The 19,571-nt window shown below is 40.7% G+C and overlaps 1 protein-coding gene across 8 annotated transcripts in view; it reads left to right on the top strand.

Moving 5' to 3' along the window:
* shank3a (SH3 and multiple ankyrin repeat domains 3a) overlaps positions 1–19,571 on the top strand; it is a 149,663-nt gene that overhangs the window by 75,018 nt on the left and 55,074 nt on the right. For 7 of the 8 annotated variants that reach the window (XR_011178931.1, XR_011178932.1, XR_011178933.1 and 4 more), the window contains 5 exons: positions 3,229–3,306; positions 3,827–3,893; positions 4,707–4,936; positions 5,115–5,284; positions 14,993–15,174. Coding sequence is in view for 5 of the 8 variants with exons in the window: in XM_069162858.1 (XP_069018959.1) it covers positions 3,229–3,306; positions 3,827–3,893; positions 4,707–4,936; positions 5,115–5,284; positions 14,993–15,174 (727 nt within the window). In the remaining 3 variants the exon portion in view is untranslated. The remainder of the gene's footprint in view (positions 1–3,228; positions 3,307–3,826; positions 3,894–4,706; positions 4,937–5,114; positions 5,285–14,992; positions 15,175–19,571) is intronic. The other variant, XM_069162862.1, reaches the window with a different exon arrangement.

Raw genomic sequence — 19,571 nt, 5'->3', positions numbered from 1 at the left:
ATAAGCTAATGTAACGGCCATGGGCATTTATCTATATGGGCTTTTAGCTTTTTTCAACCCTTACTGTTTTTATTAGCAACTTGAGTATTATTCATTAGTCATAACACTTGCTTCATTTATAAATACCCGTGTGTCCTCACCATCGATGTTCACATGGACTTCCCAGGCTTTCTGTGTTTCAGTTGACACCCAGGTCATTAGAAAGTTCAGCTCAGGGCAGACTCCGACACAGCATCATCCACTTAGCTACCATCTATGTGTTGTTTTTTTTTAACCAGAAGAGGGTGCTCCAGTGCATGCAAGACTCGGTCATCAAATATACCCAGCTTGATGAGTAAAACCACATGGATGTTATTAACTGAACCACATGTTCAATTAAGCTGTGCAGGCATGTTCCTGAATGTGTGACAGGAGTCACCACAGTCATTGTGCTGATTGTAGAGAAAGGCCAGTCCTATTAATTCTGCTCTCTGCGTTAAATTACATATTGACCCTCAGCCAGCCAGCAGATAGACACATTACCCTGTCTGTCAATCTACAATTGGGCTTTTTTGCCACGGGGGCTGTACTCATTTACACACAAAACAATATATGGCAATTGTCCTACAAACAAAGGAGAAGAATGTGTGGCTGTGAACTAATCAGGGTGTCTATTTGGGCTTGCTGAAATGTGTTCCTTGTATTAAACCAATTTCAGCCCCCGTGTTTTTGACCCAAATTGTTTTTAGTTCTCGTTAATTGATTGCTTTGCAAACAGGCTCTAATATGTTGAATGCCTTTACATTAAAACCATTGGATTTCTACACTCACTTTCTACACTCACACTTGCACATTTATTGCCCAGAGTATTTGCTGGGCATGGTTAGGTAGGTTAGGTTAGGTTAGGTTAGGTTAGGTTAGGTAGTTACTTTATCAATCCCCGAGGGGAATTTTTTTTTCGCTACAGCAGCATACAGAAGCAATAAGATAATAATAGAATAATAAAAAAGCAATAAAATAGCAGTAAAAAAAATATAAAATGCACAGTATATACACAGTATATACAGTACAGTATATATCTACATATATTATATACAAACAACCAAGAAACACAGTCAACAGTGTTATTGTTATGTGATGGATTTTGCCAGAGGTGAGTTATTGTACAGTCTTAGGTCTTTTTGTAAGGACTTTCCATATTAACCGTAAAGAGTCTAGAAAAGCCCACGTTACAGTATAACAGCTGTCCAAATGTTGTGCACTATTTTCGCTGCCCCTTAAAAAGCATTCCAAGCCCGGTTTTTGCAATTAAATAAATTGAAATAAATAAACAAAATGTTTTGTCTCCTTGCTGGTTATTCCGTCACATTCAGAATCATTACTGCTTTTGACGTGCTGCGGCCCATTATTACAGTTTTGTATTTCTCTCTAATGTAGCACAGTGTTAACAATGATGCTTTTTACATTCTTTATCAGCCCTGGAATTGAAAACATTTTCAGATGCCCTGAAAAATATATTTTTGAGTGCTAAAATTAAGCTAAGCAGACAGGTGATTATTTTCAGAGAGGACATGACAGCAAAGGTGGTGGTTATTCATCATGAAGCTTATATTGCTGTTTATATAATGTAACTTAAGCAGAAAACTGCTGGTCCAACATTGTTTCATTGTTTTGTATCACTACCCTCATCCACTTTGATGGCCAAAACAGTGTTTAGTGACAAAAGTGCTCACTCACTGGTCATCTGCCTTGCTGTCTTTAGTGTTCTTTTCCAGTTTATCGTCAGTATCCTAAAGAAGGTGTCCAGCAAATCTTTGTCCAGGTGAGGAGAAAACTTTACCATAATGCACACATGGGCTCTTGCACTTGACATTGGCAAAACCATCCAAAAATAACTGCCCATGCTGAAATTTCTTGCAGCAGAATGATTCAGTTACAGTTTTGAGCTAAACTGCATCTCAGTTTCCGGAATGTCTTCGCTGGCCATATCCTCTCTCACAACTAATACAGCTGTAGCTTTGGCCTCTCTCCACTGCATTTCTTCTTTGGCCATATACTCAAATATATACGACTTAATGTTCGGGTCAGTCAGGACACATTTCAAAATGTATCCATGTCCATCACGTCCTCTGTATTCATAGTTTGGGATTTTCACAGTTGGAAACGTCGCTAGTTCCAATACCAATGGAGAAAAAAGGTTTTGTGTGTGTGCTCTGTTCTTCTCTTCTTTAAAGGACTGTACAGCAGCTATACAACTGGGTGGCTGTGCTTTATGAAATGTTTTCAGATTGGTACAACATAATGAATACATTGTTTTCACCAATGCCAAGGTCTCACCATGGCTTTGTACAATAGTTTAGATGGAAATCATGCCTTTGTATAGACTCACACTAGTAGCAGTTATGATGTTCTTCCAACTCTGACCTTTCTTGTCATAAGACAGTGACTAGTTGTCAAAGGCTAAAGTTAAATTGTCGATATTGTCATTTTTAGAAGCACTTCTTGGAACTGACTTTTTCTTAAATTCACTTTTAGCCACAAGGGTTTCTCATGAGACACCCTTGTTCTTTTTACACTGCCACCTCTGTCAGAGCCATTCTCAAACAGTCTTGTAAGCCTCTTTCTTTTAGAGGTGATCAAAGAAGCTCCTTGTAATACTGCCTCTGGCAACAACTGTCACTGCATGGCACACAAATTATTATTTCCCACTTGATATTTGAATTTTTAAGGCCATCTCCAAATTGCATAAAGTCTAGATTTTGTAACAATTTAGAAATCATTAGTCCTGTCTCCGTGGCAGAGTAGGATGTCCATTTCTCTACCTTTCAGCATCCAGTCCTGCATTTGTTTTAGCAAATAAGACATGTTTGCACACTTTTTTTGGGGCCCATTATTTCTACTTAATAGTGGCACTGGTTAAGACAGTGAGTTGATTTGATGCTGAGGTGCTCTTTTTCTGATGTGACATTTAAAATCCTGCACATCAGTATAACTGAATCCATTTCATGTCACGTGACTTATACTTTTTATACCACCCACCTCTGATAAAGAGGCCAATTAGAGGTTTTGAAATGACACCCACAGAAGCTTCATACGTCACTATGCGTATGTGCTTGTGTCCTCGTGTGTATGTCGTCAAGAACGAATATGTGCATTTGTATGTGTATGTTGTTGATTACGATCAGATCAAATACAGTGACATAATGATTACTCCAAGCCAAACATATAAATCTCTCTGTTATCATTCAGGATAGCTGTGCACGAGTTCTCCTGTTCCGGGGGGGCAATAAAGAGATAAAGAACTACAACAGCCAGACCTCTTTTCAGGTATGTATGATATCCAAAAACCACTGCATGTTACTGTGTCTATTATACGTTACATTATTGACATGTCAGAGCTTAATTATTGATGTATATTGTCAAATGTTGCTTGAATAGATACAATGAAGTTATTAGCCAGCATCATGGCTTCTACCAACACAGGCTTACAGTTGTGGTCCGGCCTTCCTAGTTGATGAAGACCCTGTGAAATTCACACTGACACTTTCCTCAGCAGATCAAACCTAACCTGTTTCTACATGAGGCAGGCTGGTCTATACAGTGTACACATACAGATTTTACACATCTGCTTGAACAAAGGGCTAATTGTTTTAATTATTTATTCGTAGAGAGGGTGAGGGAAAAATGACCAACTAAAATGTATTCGTGTTTATGAATTTTTGTGGGTCGTTTATTTTATTTTTTAAATCTTTTTCCACAGAATTAAATTTTGCTGTTGTCCACTTCGCATCATTTATATGCTTGCCCCTTTTCACTTTCTTGTACTTTTCTCTTCTCCCACTTCCAGGTGGCTATAATAGCAGGAAACTTTGATCTGGCAGAAATCATTAAGGTCCACAAAGCATCAGATGTTGGTAAGACAGCAGGGGTCATAAACAGTAGCGCTCCCTGTGTATTATACGTTTAAACATGAATGTAGAGTTGGAGAGATATCAGATTGGCCCTGGATAGTGGAGAAGCTCAAGGAAAGTGATTATATTTTGAATACAGACGTAGAGAAAAATGAAGTTAAGGAGATAGAAATGAAAGGCTTCCAGAGAGGTTTTCAAGGGGTTTATTGGATGCCAGCTGAGTTGAGCAGTTTTTCTGTGAATTAACACACAGGAAAACTCTGCCATCTGGTGTGGACAGGATGTAATACCTCACTCTTTGTATTGTAAAATTGGCTCATTCAAATACTGTATCCCTTGCAACAGTCAGCAGAGTAAAATAGAAATCACTTGTAATGTGTGGAATTTATTACCACCCTATCATTACACTATAGATATGTATTATTTTACCCAGCAAATGTGCAGGTTTTTGTAATTGTAAACCTAAACACACATTAATAGTTTTTAAATGTCGATTCAGTTATCCCGTTATCAAATGACTTTTTATTCCATATTTGGTTAATGTTCTTCAATGATTAGATAAAATAATTGATAAGACTGACAAGAAACCACCTGCTTTACCACCAGTACATGATATTCATGTAAAAGTTTGCACATTGTATACTTTATATCTGCATATATACACAGGTTCAAAGACTCAGTGCAGCCTGGCACCAAGCTTTTAACACATTTTAGTTACCTTGAGAGAAGAATTTTTCCCATCAAAGCTTTCTGTTCATTCTGCACTCTGCTGTAAAATGCACTTCTAGGTAAGCATGTGTCTCTTTTTTTTGTCAGTGCCTTTCAGGGAGACCCCCTCCTACACCAACCGTCGACGTGTGATGCCTGGCCCCCTGCCCTCACCCCGTTCCTTACTCCGCTCTGCAAGTGACAACAACCTGAACGGGGACCATGATCACATTCACGCTCCGGCACCCCGAGAAGTCCGTGGCCGCCAGGGTCACTCCCCTGTCCCCTCACTGCGCAGTCTGCCAGCTTTCGGACAACAGCACAGCAGCCTTGGAGAGGTAAATGAAGCGGGGCAGGTGTGAAAAATCAACATGTGTTTGCACATATTAACATAAGATTATAAATGCGTTAATGGGAAACTAGTGAAGCAATAAATTGATATCCCTGATGCGGTACATTTGGAGTTTATTTTAAGACATGCATGTGATACTCATCTCTTCTTCTGATCCATGTCAGAGTCGTCATGGAGAGATCCCTGACAGCAGTCTCCAGAGTACCGGCAGCTCCAGATCATCTCATTCCCGCTCGCCTTCACTACATCACATGCACGAAGATGACAAGCCAGTTCCCAGACGCTCCCACAGCCATGGCTACCCTCACGGATATGGCCCTCGTGGAAGACTCAGGTCTGTAAGATTTACTTTGAACTCAGTTCAACTTCATTTGTTATTTCTGGTAAAACTCACCCAAACACATTTTCAGAGCGCTTTATAAACAAGCAAATCTCTTTCTTTCTGTTCCTATTTCCTGTCTCACACATGCCAGTCTTGGCAGCTCGTCACTTTAAATAGATAATCTGTGATTGGCCTTGTGATTATGTACCTACTTTGATATTTAAACCTAATTTCAAAAAGCAAAAAGCCCCCTGTGATGTGCCTGAATCACTTGTTAGTCACCAGGCAGCACTCTGCATCTTATTCCATCTGCTACCGTCTGCCTCTGGTGATAAACATGACATAACATCAATCAGTGCAGAATGTTGTTTATTTATTCATGCATCAGTCCCTGGCACATATGAAAGTTGTTTTACTGTCAACGTGTTCCTGCAGCCTGCCCAGAAAAGTCATCCATATCAGACATAAATTAATGGAATCTCAAAATGTATGTTAATAAATAGGTGTCAGATTTGTAGTGGCAGACTGAAACAGATCTCTGTAAGGACTGTTATAATTGCATTTTTTTTTTATAGCTGTTGTGTGGCCCATCCTTCTGTCAGGGCATTAGGGCATGATCAGTGGCATGATGTGTATCATGCGTAAACAACAGTCGTCCTTATGTAACAAGCTTGCCTGAAATTCAGCATTTGTCCTGCTAGGAGGACAGAGTGAAAATATCATACTTCAAATCTGTGTCGGTTTTTGTGTTGCCATGTTTGTATGTGTGAACGTACATGCCAAGTGCACACTATGGTGTGTATAGGTGCTTGCACAGTTTGGAGACAGACAGATGGAAAGGGGCTAATAATGATCACCATTGGGACCAATTGAAGAGTGCCAATCTGTGAGTGTTTGTGGATGTCAGTTTGTTTGAGAGAGATTGAGAGACACTGGATAGTCTCTGAAATTACACGAGCAACGCCATTGGACGAGCTGCTCGGTTCAACACAGCTTGTCAGTGAATTGATACATAAATCCACGGATGTAGTTGTGCTGCTGGTTCCGGAACAACTCTCCCTTGTACACTGAACTGTCAGACAAACTGCTCAGTAAACCAGGGCTCTGATCACATCTCGAAGCAAAAGATTAATCTGCTTTACGGACACTTGGTTTGTTAAGCTTTTTATTATGATCATATGTCAGCACAAGATCACCTATGTACAGCACACACCTAATGTGATTCGTCGATGCCACACACTGCGTGTGGATGTATGTGTGTTTGTGTGAAGCAGCTTGATATCTGACAGGGGAATTGCATTACAGACACAGCTCCAGCCGTACTCTTCTCTCCTCTAATACTCTCCTGTCACTTTACTGCATCCATCAAAGACTCTCTCTCACACACGCACACGTGCACATACACATGTTTTTCACCTCTTTTTTGGGCGGTACACTCACACTCACACATTATCACATACACACTGTGCAATCAGGCTATGCTTCGCAGCCATGAAACAAAAGGAAACTAAATCTCTGTAGTCTAAAGTATAGGCATTAAAGTCACAGTCAAATTAAATGTAACAAATTAAATTGAATATATGTAGTCAATTTCGTTTTTATTGATAAACTATCCTCCACTCTTTCTATCCAACATTTGTGTCCCATAATGGTAACAAATGAAGTTAATCTTCCTCTGCTGTAACTGGTACTGCTTTGAATTTTACATTCTCTGACATTCACTGACACATGTTTTGCTCTGTCTCTTTGCTCATTGTGTCGAGTTTAATTGTACAAAGAGAAAAGGAAAGATGAAAGTGAAAAGAAAACCAAGGATAGCAGGTTCAGCGTGTCAGCTGTGTCCTGGCCTAAATGGCCTTCTGTACACAGGGAGTCGAGACCTTGTTCTTCGGTGTGCATTACCCTTACACCATTTATTAAAGTGAGGAGAATGTATAAAAATACCAAACGAACAGCTGGTCTCCATGGCCAGAACCTGCACCCAAGTGAGACTGATGCTGTCCTTGAATATTTTTTTCAGTAATATTCTCTGTTTCTCTCTCTGACCTTCTGTTTATGCCCATGGTAACTCTAGAGGCATCATGGGTGCCAGGGGAGTGTGAAATTAGCTTGGCCGGTCAACAGCTTGCCCACGGCAGACTCCAGCAAGTTCCTGTGGAACTCACCATCACTTCCTCCTCCTCGGCCGTGTGCAGCGCTGCCAGGTTTCCGTAGATTGGCCGACCATCAGTGGAGAGTTTAGATAGAGACAATAGTGACGAAACAGATAGGTCAGACAGGCTTCATTAGACTAGATCAAGACAGACTAACAAACAAAACTTACAAAAACTGATGAAATTCTAGATGTATGGGTATAACAATCCCTCCAGTTGATGTAGTAGACAATATAATTATACTTGGTGCTCGGTGTTAATGTAACATGGCAGAATTTTATCAGAAACAAGTTCATTTTCCAGTCATAAAAGGTTAATTGGCTACTTACCATTATGTGCTGTCAATACAAAGGGATAATTAATCATCAGGAGGACGTTGTCTTGACATTGTCAATGTCAGAAATTGTAGTATTGAACTCAGCACCTTACCACCATACATCTTGGTTTGGAAGAAAAGCTCTCAAGCTACCAGATAGACAGGTTTTATGAGTGTATGAGTGCATGTTACTGAGCACAATACGAAAACTTTTATCTGTTCGCTTCATAGTCTTGTTTCAGCAGAGAAAGGGTGATCACAGAAAACCTTTGCTAACAACTTTTACTTCCATTGCAGCTGTAAATTTGAAATGATTGAAATTTTAGTGTTTCACCAGTATTTATCAAGTAAAAACATTTATGACTCGCCCTTTTGATTGGTTTAAATCAAAAGATGGATTTGTAGTTTTCAAAGAGCTGATTTTTTTAAAGGACCACCAGCACAGGTTTTGTTAATAGGTCATTGATTGGACAAAATGTTTGAATCTCACAGAGTCCCTGCTACCCATTTTCTAAAAGCACAAGGGTCCAAATCATTATTTCAAATGCCATCATATAACATCGTCCACATCAATGAGAAAGAAACGGTGCCATTACCAGCCTTTGGTTATGTGTAATGGCAAAAAGCCAACGTGGTGGTCTCCTTTTGGCATCATCCTTGAAGTCTTTGTTACTGTAATCACCTCTTTAACCCCTTTTCACTCTCGGGGTTAGGTCCCTTTTCAACATGACAAACCAATACAACACCTCCATCACTTGCAGGTGCCATATCAGTAAGAACTGTCAATCTTCCATGCTGTCTTAGGCTCACTAAGCTGGATTTAAGGAACATGATGGCTCAGAGCAAGGCCTTGCTTCCCCATACTCCTGCCACACACTTACATGAACACCCCACTTTGTTAGAAATCTTATTGAAGTTCATAAAGCACATAGCCGTTTGCAGCTGGAGCCGCTTCAAACACCTTTTCAACAATCAATCGACATTGGACCTGTTGCTAGTCATAAAGACACAGGGACAATATCCATGCCACAAGACTTTAGTGTGGTCCTTAAAAAGCACAGTAGCGCTAACTGATATCATACACCGAAGTACATTTTGTAATGCAGTGAAATGGGACTAGTTTACACACAGAGCAGTTAAGAGCAAATAAATTGCTGTGTGAATAGCACATTAGAAAAAATTGTTGACAGAATGAGCTCCAGTAAGTGGTTGGTTTAGTCGAACTCCTCCCCTTTCTTAAATTGAGGTGCCGTTTAGAGTTTTGTTGATCACACCAGTTGACCCTTTCTTCTAATTTAGCCTAATGGTAAAGTCTCTGCAGAGTTTAAGCTGTCTATGTACAAACAGATTTGCAAACCACAACCTTAATATGTTCTGCTGAATGAGCATAGTCCACTTTCTACTTCCTCCCTGATAGCCATTAACACTCCCACGTCAGGCAAGAAAGAATGAGAGACCTTGTATTCATTCATGTGCAGCAAAGCAAGGACAGACTGATGATCATTAGGATGCAGAGTGTGATGTTGATTACGACTGTGTTTATAATGAGCTCATCTCACCTTAGAGGGCTGGGCTATTTGAGGAAAAAGCCATTTACCTGAGGAGACAAGGCAGTCATGAGAAAATACTACACAGAAGCAGCTTAGTTTGATAGCATCTGTGAAAATGGCATTGAATGACATTTGCAGATGCCTCTTCAGAGTTATGTAGGCGTTTCATGCAAGCAGCCAAACTGGGGCATCAATATTTATTATCAAGTCGTTCAAATAGTAACCTGCTTTTCCTTTTACTGGGCTTATTAATTCTAATTAAGCACCTGACATTTCACATACAAACATTTGATCTTGATTTTGCACAAAATGCACTTTGAGAAACTCATCCACATTATTTGTTCATGGTTTCTTCAGTACTTAAAGTACAGATATATGCTGTATATACATGTATGTAGTTCTTGTTTGGGTATTTTTATGTATTCTTCCCATTCGGACTCCTGCTCTGAAAATGAAATGACCTTTGGTAAAACCAACCAGCAAAAGCATATTTCAAAGAAACAATTTATGGCCATTATAACACCATTCAACAAAAAATGTGAACGCCTCACACAGTATACGCAATAAGATACAATTTACATCTGCATCTTATTTGATTTGATTTCCCTTTTTCGGTATTTGTGTGACGAATAAAATAATACTGGAAGTCAAGGTCACTGTGATCTGTAGTGCATCTGCAGTGCACAGGGTTTTTTTTCAGTAAAATTACCTGAATGTGTGAGATGAGAATATAGTGAGAGAAAGAAGTCAATCGAGACGGTATTCCATGTATTAAGACAAATCATTTATGACAAATTGACTGTTACAGAGATCTAAGTTTATATTATTGACATATCAGCACAATTGTTGGCTGTATATTCTTTCTTTTTATTGACAGTTGCCATCGTTACAGAGGCAGGGCTGGTGTCCTAGAAAACAATGGAGCTTTTGTAATAGACTGCATTAGAACTTTGTGTATATGTGTGTACTTGTGTGTGCATGTAATGGATCCTACATCTGTGTCTTGTTGTAGCCACTCTTAATGAGACTCAGAAAAAGAGAAAGAAAAGGAGACAATGAAACAAAATAGGCAGCAATGCAAGTTTGCATATGAGAATGGTAAATAATCCCATCAAATTTTTTTTAAGGGAGTGATATATTTAAAATCAAAACACTGGACATTGAGTTTCTTACATTTGGAGAAAAAGAATATACATCCTGCAGAAATGAAATATATGTGGATCTAGGTAGAACACTATTTTACATCCAGTATCCAGCAGGTAACTTGCCAATAGCAAAACCAAATAGACATAAAACCTTTTAAAAAATACTTACAACTCTAAAAGGCAAGGACACTATTTGACACGTTTCTCTTGAGAGAAGACGAGGAATAAATTATAAATCCTTTTAAAGTTCCTGGTCACTATAAAACCAAGTTACTATACAAAGCTTACAGTTTGACTCTTTCAGAGGGCTGTTATACTGTAACACAACCAGAGAGGAAAGGGAATTGTCTAAGACCTAACAAAAGCAACCCATACATTGACCATGATACTAATCATTGCAGTTGTAACAGAAATTACTTTCTCTTGAGAGATGTTAAAATCTTACATTAAAAAAAAATGAAAACAAAGTGCAGAAAATGGGAGAAATAAATATGAAAAAAATACAACTGAGTGTGTCTTTTATCATATTTTGGATTTTGGATCTACACTATGGTCATTCAAATCTCGTTCAGTATTTTTACGTGAGTACTTCTAAATTTATTTAAGTGCAGTTTTAGCCTCATCCCGTGAAACAAAGTCAAGTCATTAAAGGCAAGAAGAGAGCAGAATCAGCTCTACCCTGTGCCTTCTTTCTGACACATAGATAACGTGCCTACCCAGCTTCCATCAGCCCAATTGCAGGGAGCAGCTGGGGTCAAGCTGTGTACATAACCTGTACCAACTAACAGTTGGTGGATCGGGTGAGATGTATGTGAGTGGAGGAGGCAGAATTGAATCATTGAAATGGATGTCTTTCAGGAGATACATTTTTTTTTTTTTACATCACTGTCATTTTGACATGAACACATCTCCTTCCTTCTCCACCCCTCTGCTATGTGCGCTGCTGATGTTCAGTGCTGGGGCTCAGACATTAACATGCAGCAGCCATCCCAGCCCCTCAGTCCCTGCGGTAATTTGAAAGCCGTCAGCAAGCCGTTGTTTCGATAGAGAGGGGGACAGAGAAAGAGAGGCTGTGTGAGATGAGGAGAGCAAGAAAAGCAATAGAGAGTTGGGTCAAGAAAGAGACAAATATGACTTAAAATGAGGAAACGGGTTGACAGAAGGAGAAAGAAAGAAGGTAAAGGGCACGGGAGGCTGCAATCTGCTGAAAGAAAGAATGAAGGCTATAAAGTGACTGGTACAATATGCTCAGGGAGAAATGGCAAGAGATTGAAAGGTAAATAGACAAGGATGAAGAGCTTTAGAGATTTCTAGTCTTTCAAGTAAATGTTACAGAGAATAACATCAATGTCCCAGTTCAGGGCATATTCAAGTCACTTGTTACAGTGAATGAACAATATACTGTCTGTATTTGTAATAAACACAAAAACGCACATACAAGCAAATCCCAGATCAGGTAAACACAAACAGAAGCATCTGATTTTATTAAATGTATATAAATGTATAACTATTACATGTTGATGGGTGTTGGAAATAATGCTTGGTAGAGAGCTGTAGCGGATTAGACTCATATTCGGGACACCACTTTCTGTCTAGCAGAAAGTATCAAGATTTGATTTTAATAGGCTGTATAGGCCTATATACAAGTGATCAGTCGACATAGTCTGAACCGTGACTTCTGCATTCAGGGATTTCTTTCAATATCTTCCAGGAAAAACACAAAAACAAGTGCTTGGTCTATAAGGATATTTATTGACAATATTTACACCAAGACTAAACTATATGAATGTTTATTGTAGCGTATGGATCATGAATGTGATGAACAGGATTTCTAAACTATAGCGGGGTGATGGTGGGAAGAATAATGGTTAGGTTATTAAAAACGGAACTAGTTCCTGACGTAAATGAGAGATTTAAGTCATTTAGAATTGGATAAATCAGCTATCAGGCATCAACCCAATGGATCAAAGTACTCGGATAGATTCTGCTTACTGGAGGGTGGTCCCAGTCATCCAGACAAACCTCTTTCTTTCGGACCGCCGTGCAGATGTCAGGGGCCTGGAGATTGGCGTCATGCTGTGGTTATTCACTCCCGCAGGTGGTGTCCCGTCCAGGCTTCTTCTGCTGGTACCGTTGGGTCTTGTTTAGGATCGACGACCAGGGTGCAGTGATGCAACAGCTGTCAGCTTTGGCAAAAAGGATCATCTCAGCTTTGTCCGGGTTGAGAGATGACTGGACTTATTCTTACTAAATTATCTTCTTATGAGCGGAGAGAAAAAAAGAATAAAAAGAATAAAACAACGGCGTTGTCAGTTGCAGGTGATAATTAAACTCAATTAGTCACAATTAAAAGTATGCATTCTTCACTTGGCTTAAAGTTGACTTGGGTTAGTAAAAATATAGAGCGTGGTAACTGTAAAACGTTCAGAAAGTGTGAGATTAACAGAGAGGGCCTAATGATTAATATTAAGAAAAGGGCTAATTATTAATTTTGATACAGTTAAGAATAAAACTTCATTATTCATCCACCATGACTAAAGTTAAACACTCGTTGATATCAGTTCCACAAATACTTAATACAAGTTTATATTGTTTGCCAATATGAGTAACTAAACACAGGCAGAGAGTATGCAGATTAACTATATAAGCAAGGCTTATAAACATCAATGATATGTACAAGTGTTATTAATTTGCATGAGAAACAAACAGAATAAAACCTTATATTTGCATTATAGTTTCAGCTTGAATACTGAGTTTGTCATTGTGGAGTTGTAACAATGTTCCACTATAGGGCAGCAGACATTAGTTGTCTGGATAGTTTCACCTTGTGGGGCTGACGGAAGGGTCAGAGGTCAGCTGGTTCACAGCATGAGACAGAGTCAAACCCAAGCCGAAAGGGGAGTTTATGTTTGTTTATTCGACCTGGTCAGTTTTATGACGTGAAAGCTTTTTGGAGTTTATCTGTAGATCTGTGGTGTCCTGCGTCATAAGTTCTTGTAACTTGAGGATGACCTGAGGCTCTGTGTGCTGAAGAGGATGTCTTGCTACAGAGCTTTGACAACACAAGCAGCCAAAGGATGCTCAGTGCAACTTACACAGCGGTGACAAAGTAGTGATGAATGAAGACTAGGCGGAGCTATGCTGCTGCTGCTGCTGTATTAGAATTCCAGATAGAGAGAGAAGGAAAGAGAGAGGATGGAGATGCAGTGTGTTGAGAAATGTTAAGAAGGAGAGGGATAAGAGGGTGAAATGGAAGCGAGAGAATGAGGGGATTCAAGGCAAAGGGAAAGAGGGAGGAGCGACAATTAAACCAAATGGGCTGGAGCTTTTTGCCCCCCCGCCCCACTGCACACAAACACACACACACACACACACACACACACACACACACACACACACACACACACACACATACTCTCGCAGCCTGCCTCAGGGAGCCATGGCGCATGCACCCTCTCTGGCAGATAGGCAAGGGGAGATCAATCGTGCTCTGGGACAAGTGTGTGTGTGTGTGTGTGTGTGTGTGTGTGTGTGTGTGTGTGTGTGTGTGTGTGTGTGTGTGTGTGTGTGTGTGTGTGTGTGTGTGTGTCAGCGATGTGTTAGCGACATGCTGGTGGTGGCGTATGCCATGCTAGTGGAGGTGCAATGTTAGCAGGAGCGGAGGGGGCTGTGTGTGTGTGTGTGTGTGTGTGTGTGTGTGTGTGTGTGTGTGTGTGTGTGTGTGTGTGTGTGTGTGTGTGTGTGTGTGTGCCTGTGCGCACAGCTAGAATGCACATAGAGGGCTTGTGGTGTGTGAGTGTGAGCGAGCCGTCAAAGGGGAGGGGAGCCACGAAGCACAGCAGCAGCAGCAGTAGCAGCAGCAGCATTGCCTGAGTGTGTGTGAGCGAGCGTGTATGTGTGAGGGGTGGAGGGGAGAGGAGAGACAGACGCGGCGGGACTCCCGGGAGAGGGAGCGGGAGTTGGGGAGCAAACCCAGCCTCTCTCCTCCACAGCAGGAGAACCAAGACCCAAGGACGAGGCAAGATCTGTAGCCCAGCCTGGAGCATCTGGAACTGGGGACGCACGGGGGATGTCTGTCCCTCTCTGGAGGGCACTTCTGCTGGAGCCCAAACTCAGGATGTGTTTGACTAAGGGGGGCTTCCAGACGGATCTGATAGACCCTCAAAGGGAAGCAAACAGTGCTGTGTCTCTTACCGTTGTATATTTCTGCTTCTACCTCGATTAGGATGCGAGGGAGAGGGGAGAGATAGAAGGACAAGGCAGAAGAGAGCAATAAGGATTTTGTCTTTGCTATTTAGGAAGAGAGAGAATAAGAAGACAAGGGGGAGAGAGTGGTTGGGAGGAGTGTACTCTCCTCTCATGACTCTCCTATGGAACACTGACTATTGACTGTTGATTGGCAGGTACTGGGGCTTGTTTATGAATCCCTCCCTGACCACCATAACATCCGGGGGGTGTCACCAGGTTGCTCTCCCGCTGACGACCATGTCGCTGAACACGGGCTTCAGTTACCAGCTCCCTGGAATCACCACAGTAACATATGTGTTTGTTTACAGCCCTGGTTCAGTGCAGCGAGACCCAAGCCCACCTCATCACACCCCTCCTGCACTGACAGGCCCCCGCGGGCCTAAACGGAAACTCTACAGTGCTGTCCCAGGACGTACTTTCATTGTGGTCAAGCCCTACACGCCACAGGGGGAGGGAGAGATCCAACTCAACCGTGGAGAGCGAGTCAAAGGTAGGATGTCTGCTATCATTCGTGTTATATGATTTCTTGTCTCACTTACCCTCCTACTGTAACTACTAATACTTGACACTACTGCTATAAATATTCTGTATTTCATAGCATGGCAGCAACTTTTCATCATCATCACTAGTGATGTTTAGGACCTCCTGGGAAGTCCATGACTACATGAGACTTGCATAAGTGTCAACGTTGGGTTTGTTGCAGAATTTTAAAAAAAGCAAACATTCCTATGCTCTTATTTTCAGATACCAAACTCACCATTACTTCACTACGATTTTGGCTGCAAAGCAGTTATGTAATCTCTTAACCTGGAAGTCATTTCAGTGACGTCGGAGCTTGACATCGTGAATTATCATTTCATTAACTTTCTAAATGTGCTGTTTTCTGCTTTACACAGAAGTGCAGTGGCTTTGCTTTCATGTGTTTGTGTGTGTGTGTGTGTGTGTGTGTGTGTGTGTGTGTGTGTGTGCTTTTGTCTCCATCCATGCTTCACTCAAGACTATGACTGTAATGACCTAGAAGGTAAACTTATAACATTCTTCTCACCCTGTATCTCTCCCGCACACCTCAGTGTGTCAACCTTACACCTACAGTGAACCAATTAGTTCTTGGCCCTGTTTGAATCCACTTGAGATATGCGTACAATCTCAGTATAAATCTGTGATTACTTCAAGGAGAAGGCATGCAAATTCAAACAGGTCCTGTGTGCTTTTGGTTGTCGGTATGCATACACATACTGTGTTCTTCCTCCTCTCCGAGAGTGTTTCCCCCCCGAACACAAGACTGTTTTTCTCACTCCTATTATCACCTGCCCACAGACACCTGTTGACCTCACACCCTACATCCTGGCACTTCACATACATCACCATGGATCAAACCCACATTAGCCTAATGGAAACAGTTCCCTCATGTCCTTAGAAAGGCCAGGGAGACAGGGGCCGCACTCATGCTGAGACCTCTTATGTTCCTCTCAGATCTACGGAGGTACAGGAAGTACAGATTAAGGGTCAATTTGGAATTTCAATTTGGATTTATTGTATCACACACACACAAACACACACACACACACACACACGCACACACACACACACACACACACACACACACACAAACACATACACACACACACACACACACACACACACACACACACACTAATTCCCTCTGTCTCAAAAACATTCAGAAGTGAACAACGCAAAAATATTAGTCTAAATCCAATGACGGGACCCCTTCTCCCTGCCTGGATACATTCTGGATACCTCTTCCTAGATGTTTCCTCCCTTCCTGCTCCTCTGACCTTACAAACTTTTATCAGCAGACCTCCTACTGTATTCTTTGATCCCTCTCCTTCATACTATTTTTTTTTATGTTTCATGAAAACGCTGCTGTCATTTGCACTAGACTTACAAACGGATGATGAACAAATCAGACTGAACGACTCCTGTTTTCCTGAAGAAAAACGAATGATACGGCTTTGTCTGAAACTGTGATGCATACTGATGTTGACACAAATGTTATTGTAAAAGTGATGACTCAACAGCAGCCTCCCTGTTCTGAATAGATCTGCTGTCACTGAATTTTCTGTCGGTGCAACTGAATCCATAACCCTGCTACTAATGTGAACACTCAGTGTTTTGCCGTTCTTTCATGTTGGCCATGCAGGAAACAAGCTTACAGTCGCAGGGCTGCCAGCTCTATGGCCTGGCCAAGTAAACCATCTGGCTCCGTTATGCAACACTGACCATCACCATTACAGTGTTGCATTCACTATCCGTCAATAGATTTGGGATATAAATTGAGAAATACATCACTGATGTCAACTGGTTGTTGAACACCTTAAAACCCTGGTAGGACTGGCTCTGTGTAAAGAGTTTGTTTAAGAAACCAAATTCTTTCTGTTTAGTTTATGTTTTATAGTCCTCAAAGGGAGTGACCAGCCCTCCCGGTGCACAGAGAGGCTCAGCTTGAGAAGCTACTTTCTTTAGGGATGAATGACCGTTGGTTTGATATATAATGCATTTCATCTAATCAGCATTCATAAATGGATGAGTTGCTAATAGTAATAGAGCTCTTTCACGATGCAGGACAAAAGGAGTAAAAGCAAATGAAAGAGTGGGGTGAGGGTATCACTATATTTTATTATCTTTTCTTGTCTCATCCTTCTGATTAAGGTAACAAACAAATCTAAAACACCTACACCATCAGGGATGCTGCAAAGCCCCACATCAAGACAATTTTGTTTGTGTGTGTTCACATGCATGTTAAAGAGGTAGAAATCAACAGCATTATTTGTGACCAGAAGCTAACTATGGCACAGCTTTGGACACAACCATGTTGATGATTCAGTCATGGTTAGATAATTAGCCCCCCGCCTCTAACCTCCTCCCCCCCCTTCTCCCAAAAAACAAACAAACAAAAAAACACGCACAGCTCCTAATACACTCATCTCTGTCCCCCTGTTAATGTCTGCACACCCGTGTTAATCACCAACTCATCCAGAGGAGCATGTCTATGATGAGATCAAACAGGGTAAATCTCACTACATGATGTGTCTGCCTGTGCGTGTGACTTGGGTTAGCATCCATGCTTACATATGTAAACATTAGCTTCAATAGCTCACCTGTTAGCAGGACAGACATGTAGCCCGTAGCCAGGGAGTTGAGTATTGTATGCCGTAAAGGGAAAGTATGTAAAACACAATTTAGTTTAGTAATGGCTCGATTATTTTCTAATGGGAATCATACTGCAGTGTCAGCAGTAAAGTAGAGTATCTTCCCAGCTTAGTGTGTTTCAATTCCATTCATCTATTTCAATTAAGATTCTTGAAAACTTAAGAATTATGCATTACAACAATTTCTTGTTTTTCTGCTTTCACTTGTAGTGAAGGATGACTATCTGGACTCGGACGGTAACTACAGTAGATCTTTATAGTACCAGTTCCCATAGCACTTTGCTTTGTGTGAAATCCTTACCTGAACTGACTTATTCTGCACTACATCCTGTCACTTAACTAATACAGTGGCCTTAATGTGAATTATTGTGATTATTCGTTTTTGAAGAAATTCATCATAAGTTACGTGGAATAAGTTTCGAAATGTACTGAAGAGACACAGTTTAACTAGCGACATTTTGCAGCTTTTCAGGTAAACTAAAGGTTTTGTTTCAATTATTTATTGTTTTTGTACAGCAGGACAGTTTTCCAGCAGTATGCAATTACTAACTAAAATTCTACATAGATTAGATTTAGATAATAGTTAGCAGAAATATACCATCCATGTTGTTGCAGTAACATGCAGTAGTAAATGTCGTAGTGGGATAATGTGACAAACTTAACTGTAGCCAGTCGATACATACGCCTCAGTGTGAGCATTGTAGTTTTTGTTTACTTATACCATTTACAGTGCTTATATTACTTCTTTTTTTTTTATCAGTTATGTATTAATACATGTAATGCCTTATAGCTGACTCCGCATGCAATGAGGACGCTGCCTATTATGGCCATGACCCTGATGATGGTTATGATGAACATGAAGGTAAAATTCATATTTTGTATTTTTTTTTTATTTTTGTAGAAGGATGACAAAGTGGTTAAAACTGTAGGAGACACAATTGTTTAACATTCTGCGACTACAAATACTGTAAATGATGTTACTGTTGGAGCTTTGTGTTCTATCTAATCACCTCAACAAGCGAGAATATTCAGGATTTTCTTTATTCACTATATTTGTCTGATTAGAAAAAGGGTCCTCAAGATTTAGATAATCTTAGTGTGTGTGTGTGTGTGTGTGTGTGTGTGTGTGTGTGTGTGTGTGTGTGTGTGTGTGTGTGTGTGTGTGTGTGTGTGTTAGGGAGACTTCTTTCAAAAATGGCACAGTTCCACTTTTTCATCCTTTATATTCACCTGCACTGATACCTGCACATATACTTTAGCTCCCATGTACAACAGTAGACTTAAATGTGTGTTTAGTTTCTGTGTCTGAATCAAATGCTGGAGTCCCTTGAGCACATGTTTTATTGGACCAGTTCCTTTTCATTATGAATAATTGCTTGGAAAAACCCACAGTTTTCACTCTGTGGCTGTCAGTCTATTGGTCTGTTGTCTGCAATCAATGTCTCGAGACAGCCTTCGTCTAGACAAACAGCCCTTCTGTCCACCATTTAGCAGGGTCATCCACATCCAGGTCTCCAAGCAGACTGTTAGTCCTGGGTAATGAAATCTGTTTGCCCTTCCTTTCTCTTTGACAGTCACTGGACCAAAAAACTAGCATGCACTTGATATCGTGGTGTGTTTGAGGGTGTGTATTTAATTGTGTGTCCGTGGTTATGTCATTGATGGCAATTTAAAGAAATGGTTGCTTCTAATATTATCAAATTTTTTGATCTGCCTG

This window comes from Embiotoca jacksoni, unplaced genomic scaffold, assembly GCF_022577435.1.
Source record: "Embiotoca jacksoni isolate LCO1_2020_lvr unplaced genomic scaffold, fEmbJac1.0.p SCAF_3, whole genome shotgun sequence".
Taxonomy (NCBI): domain Eukaryota; kingdom Metazoa; phylum Chordata; class Actinopteri; family Embiotocidae; genus Embiotoca; species Embiotoca jacksoni.
Note: the sequence above shows the minus strand (reverse complement) of the source record. Positions and strands in the feature narration are given on the sequence as shown.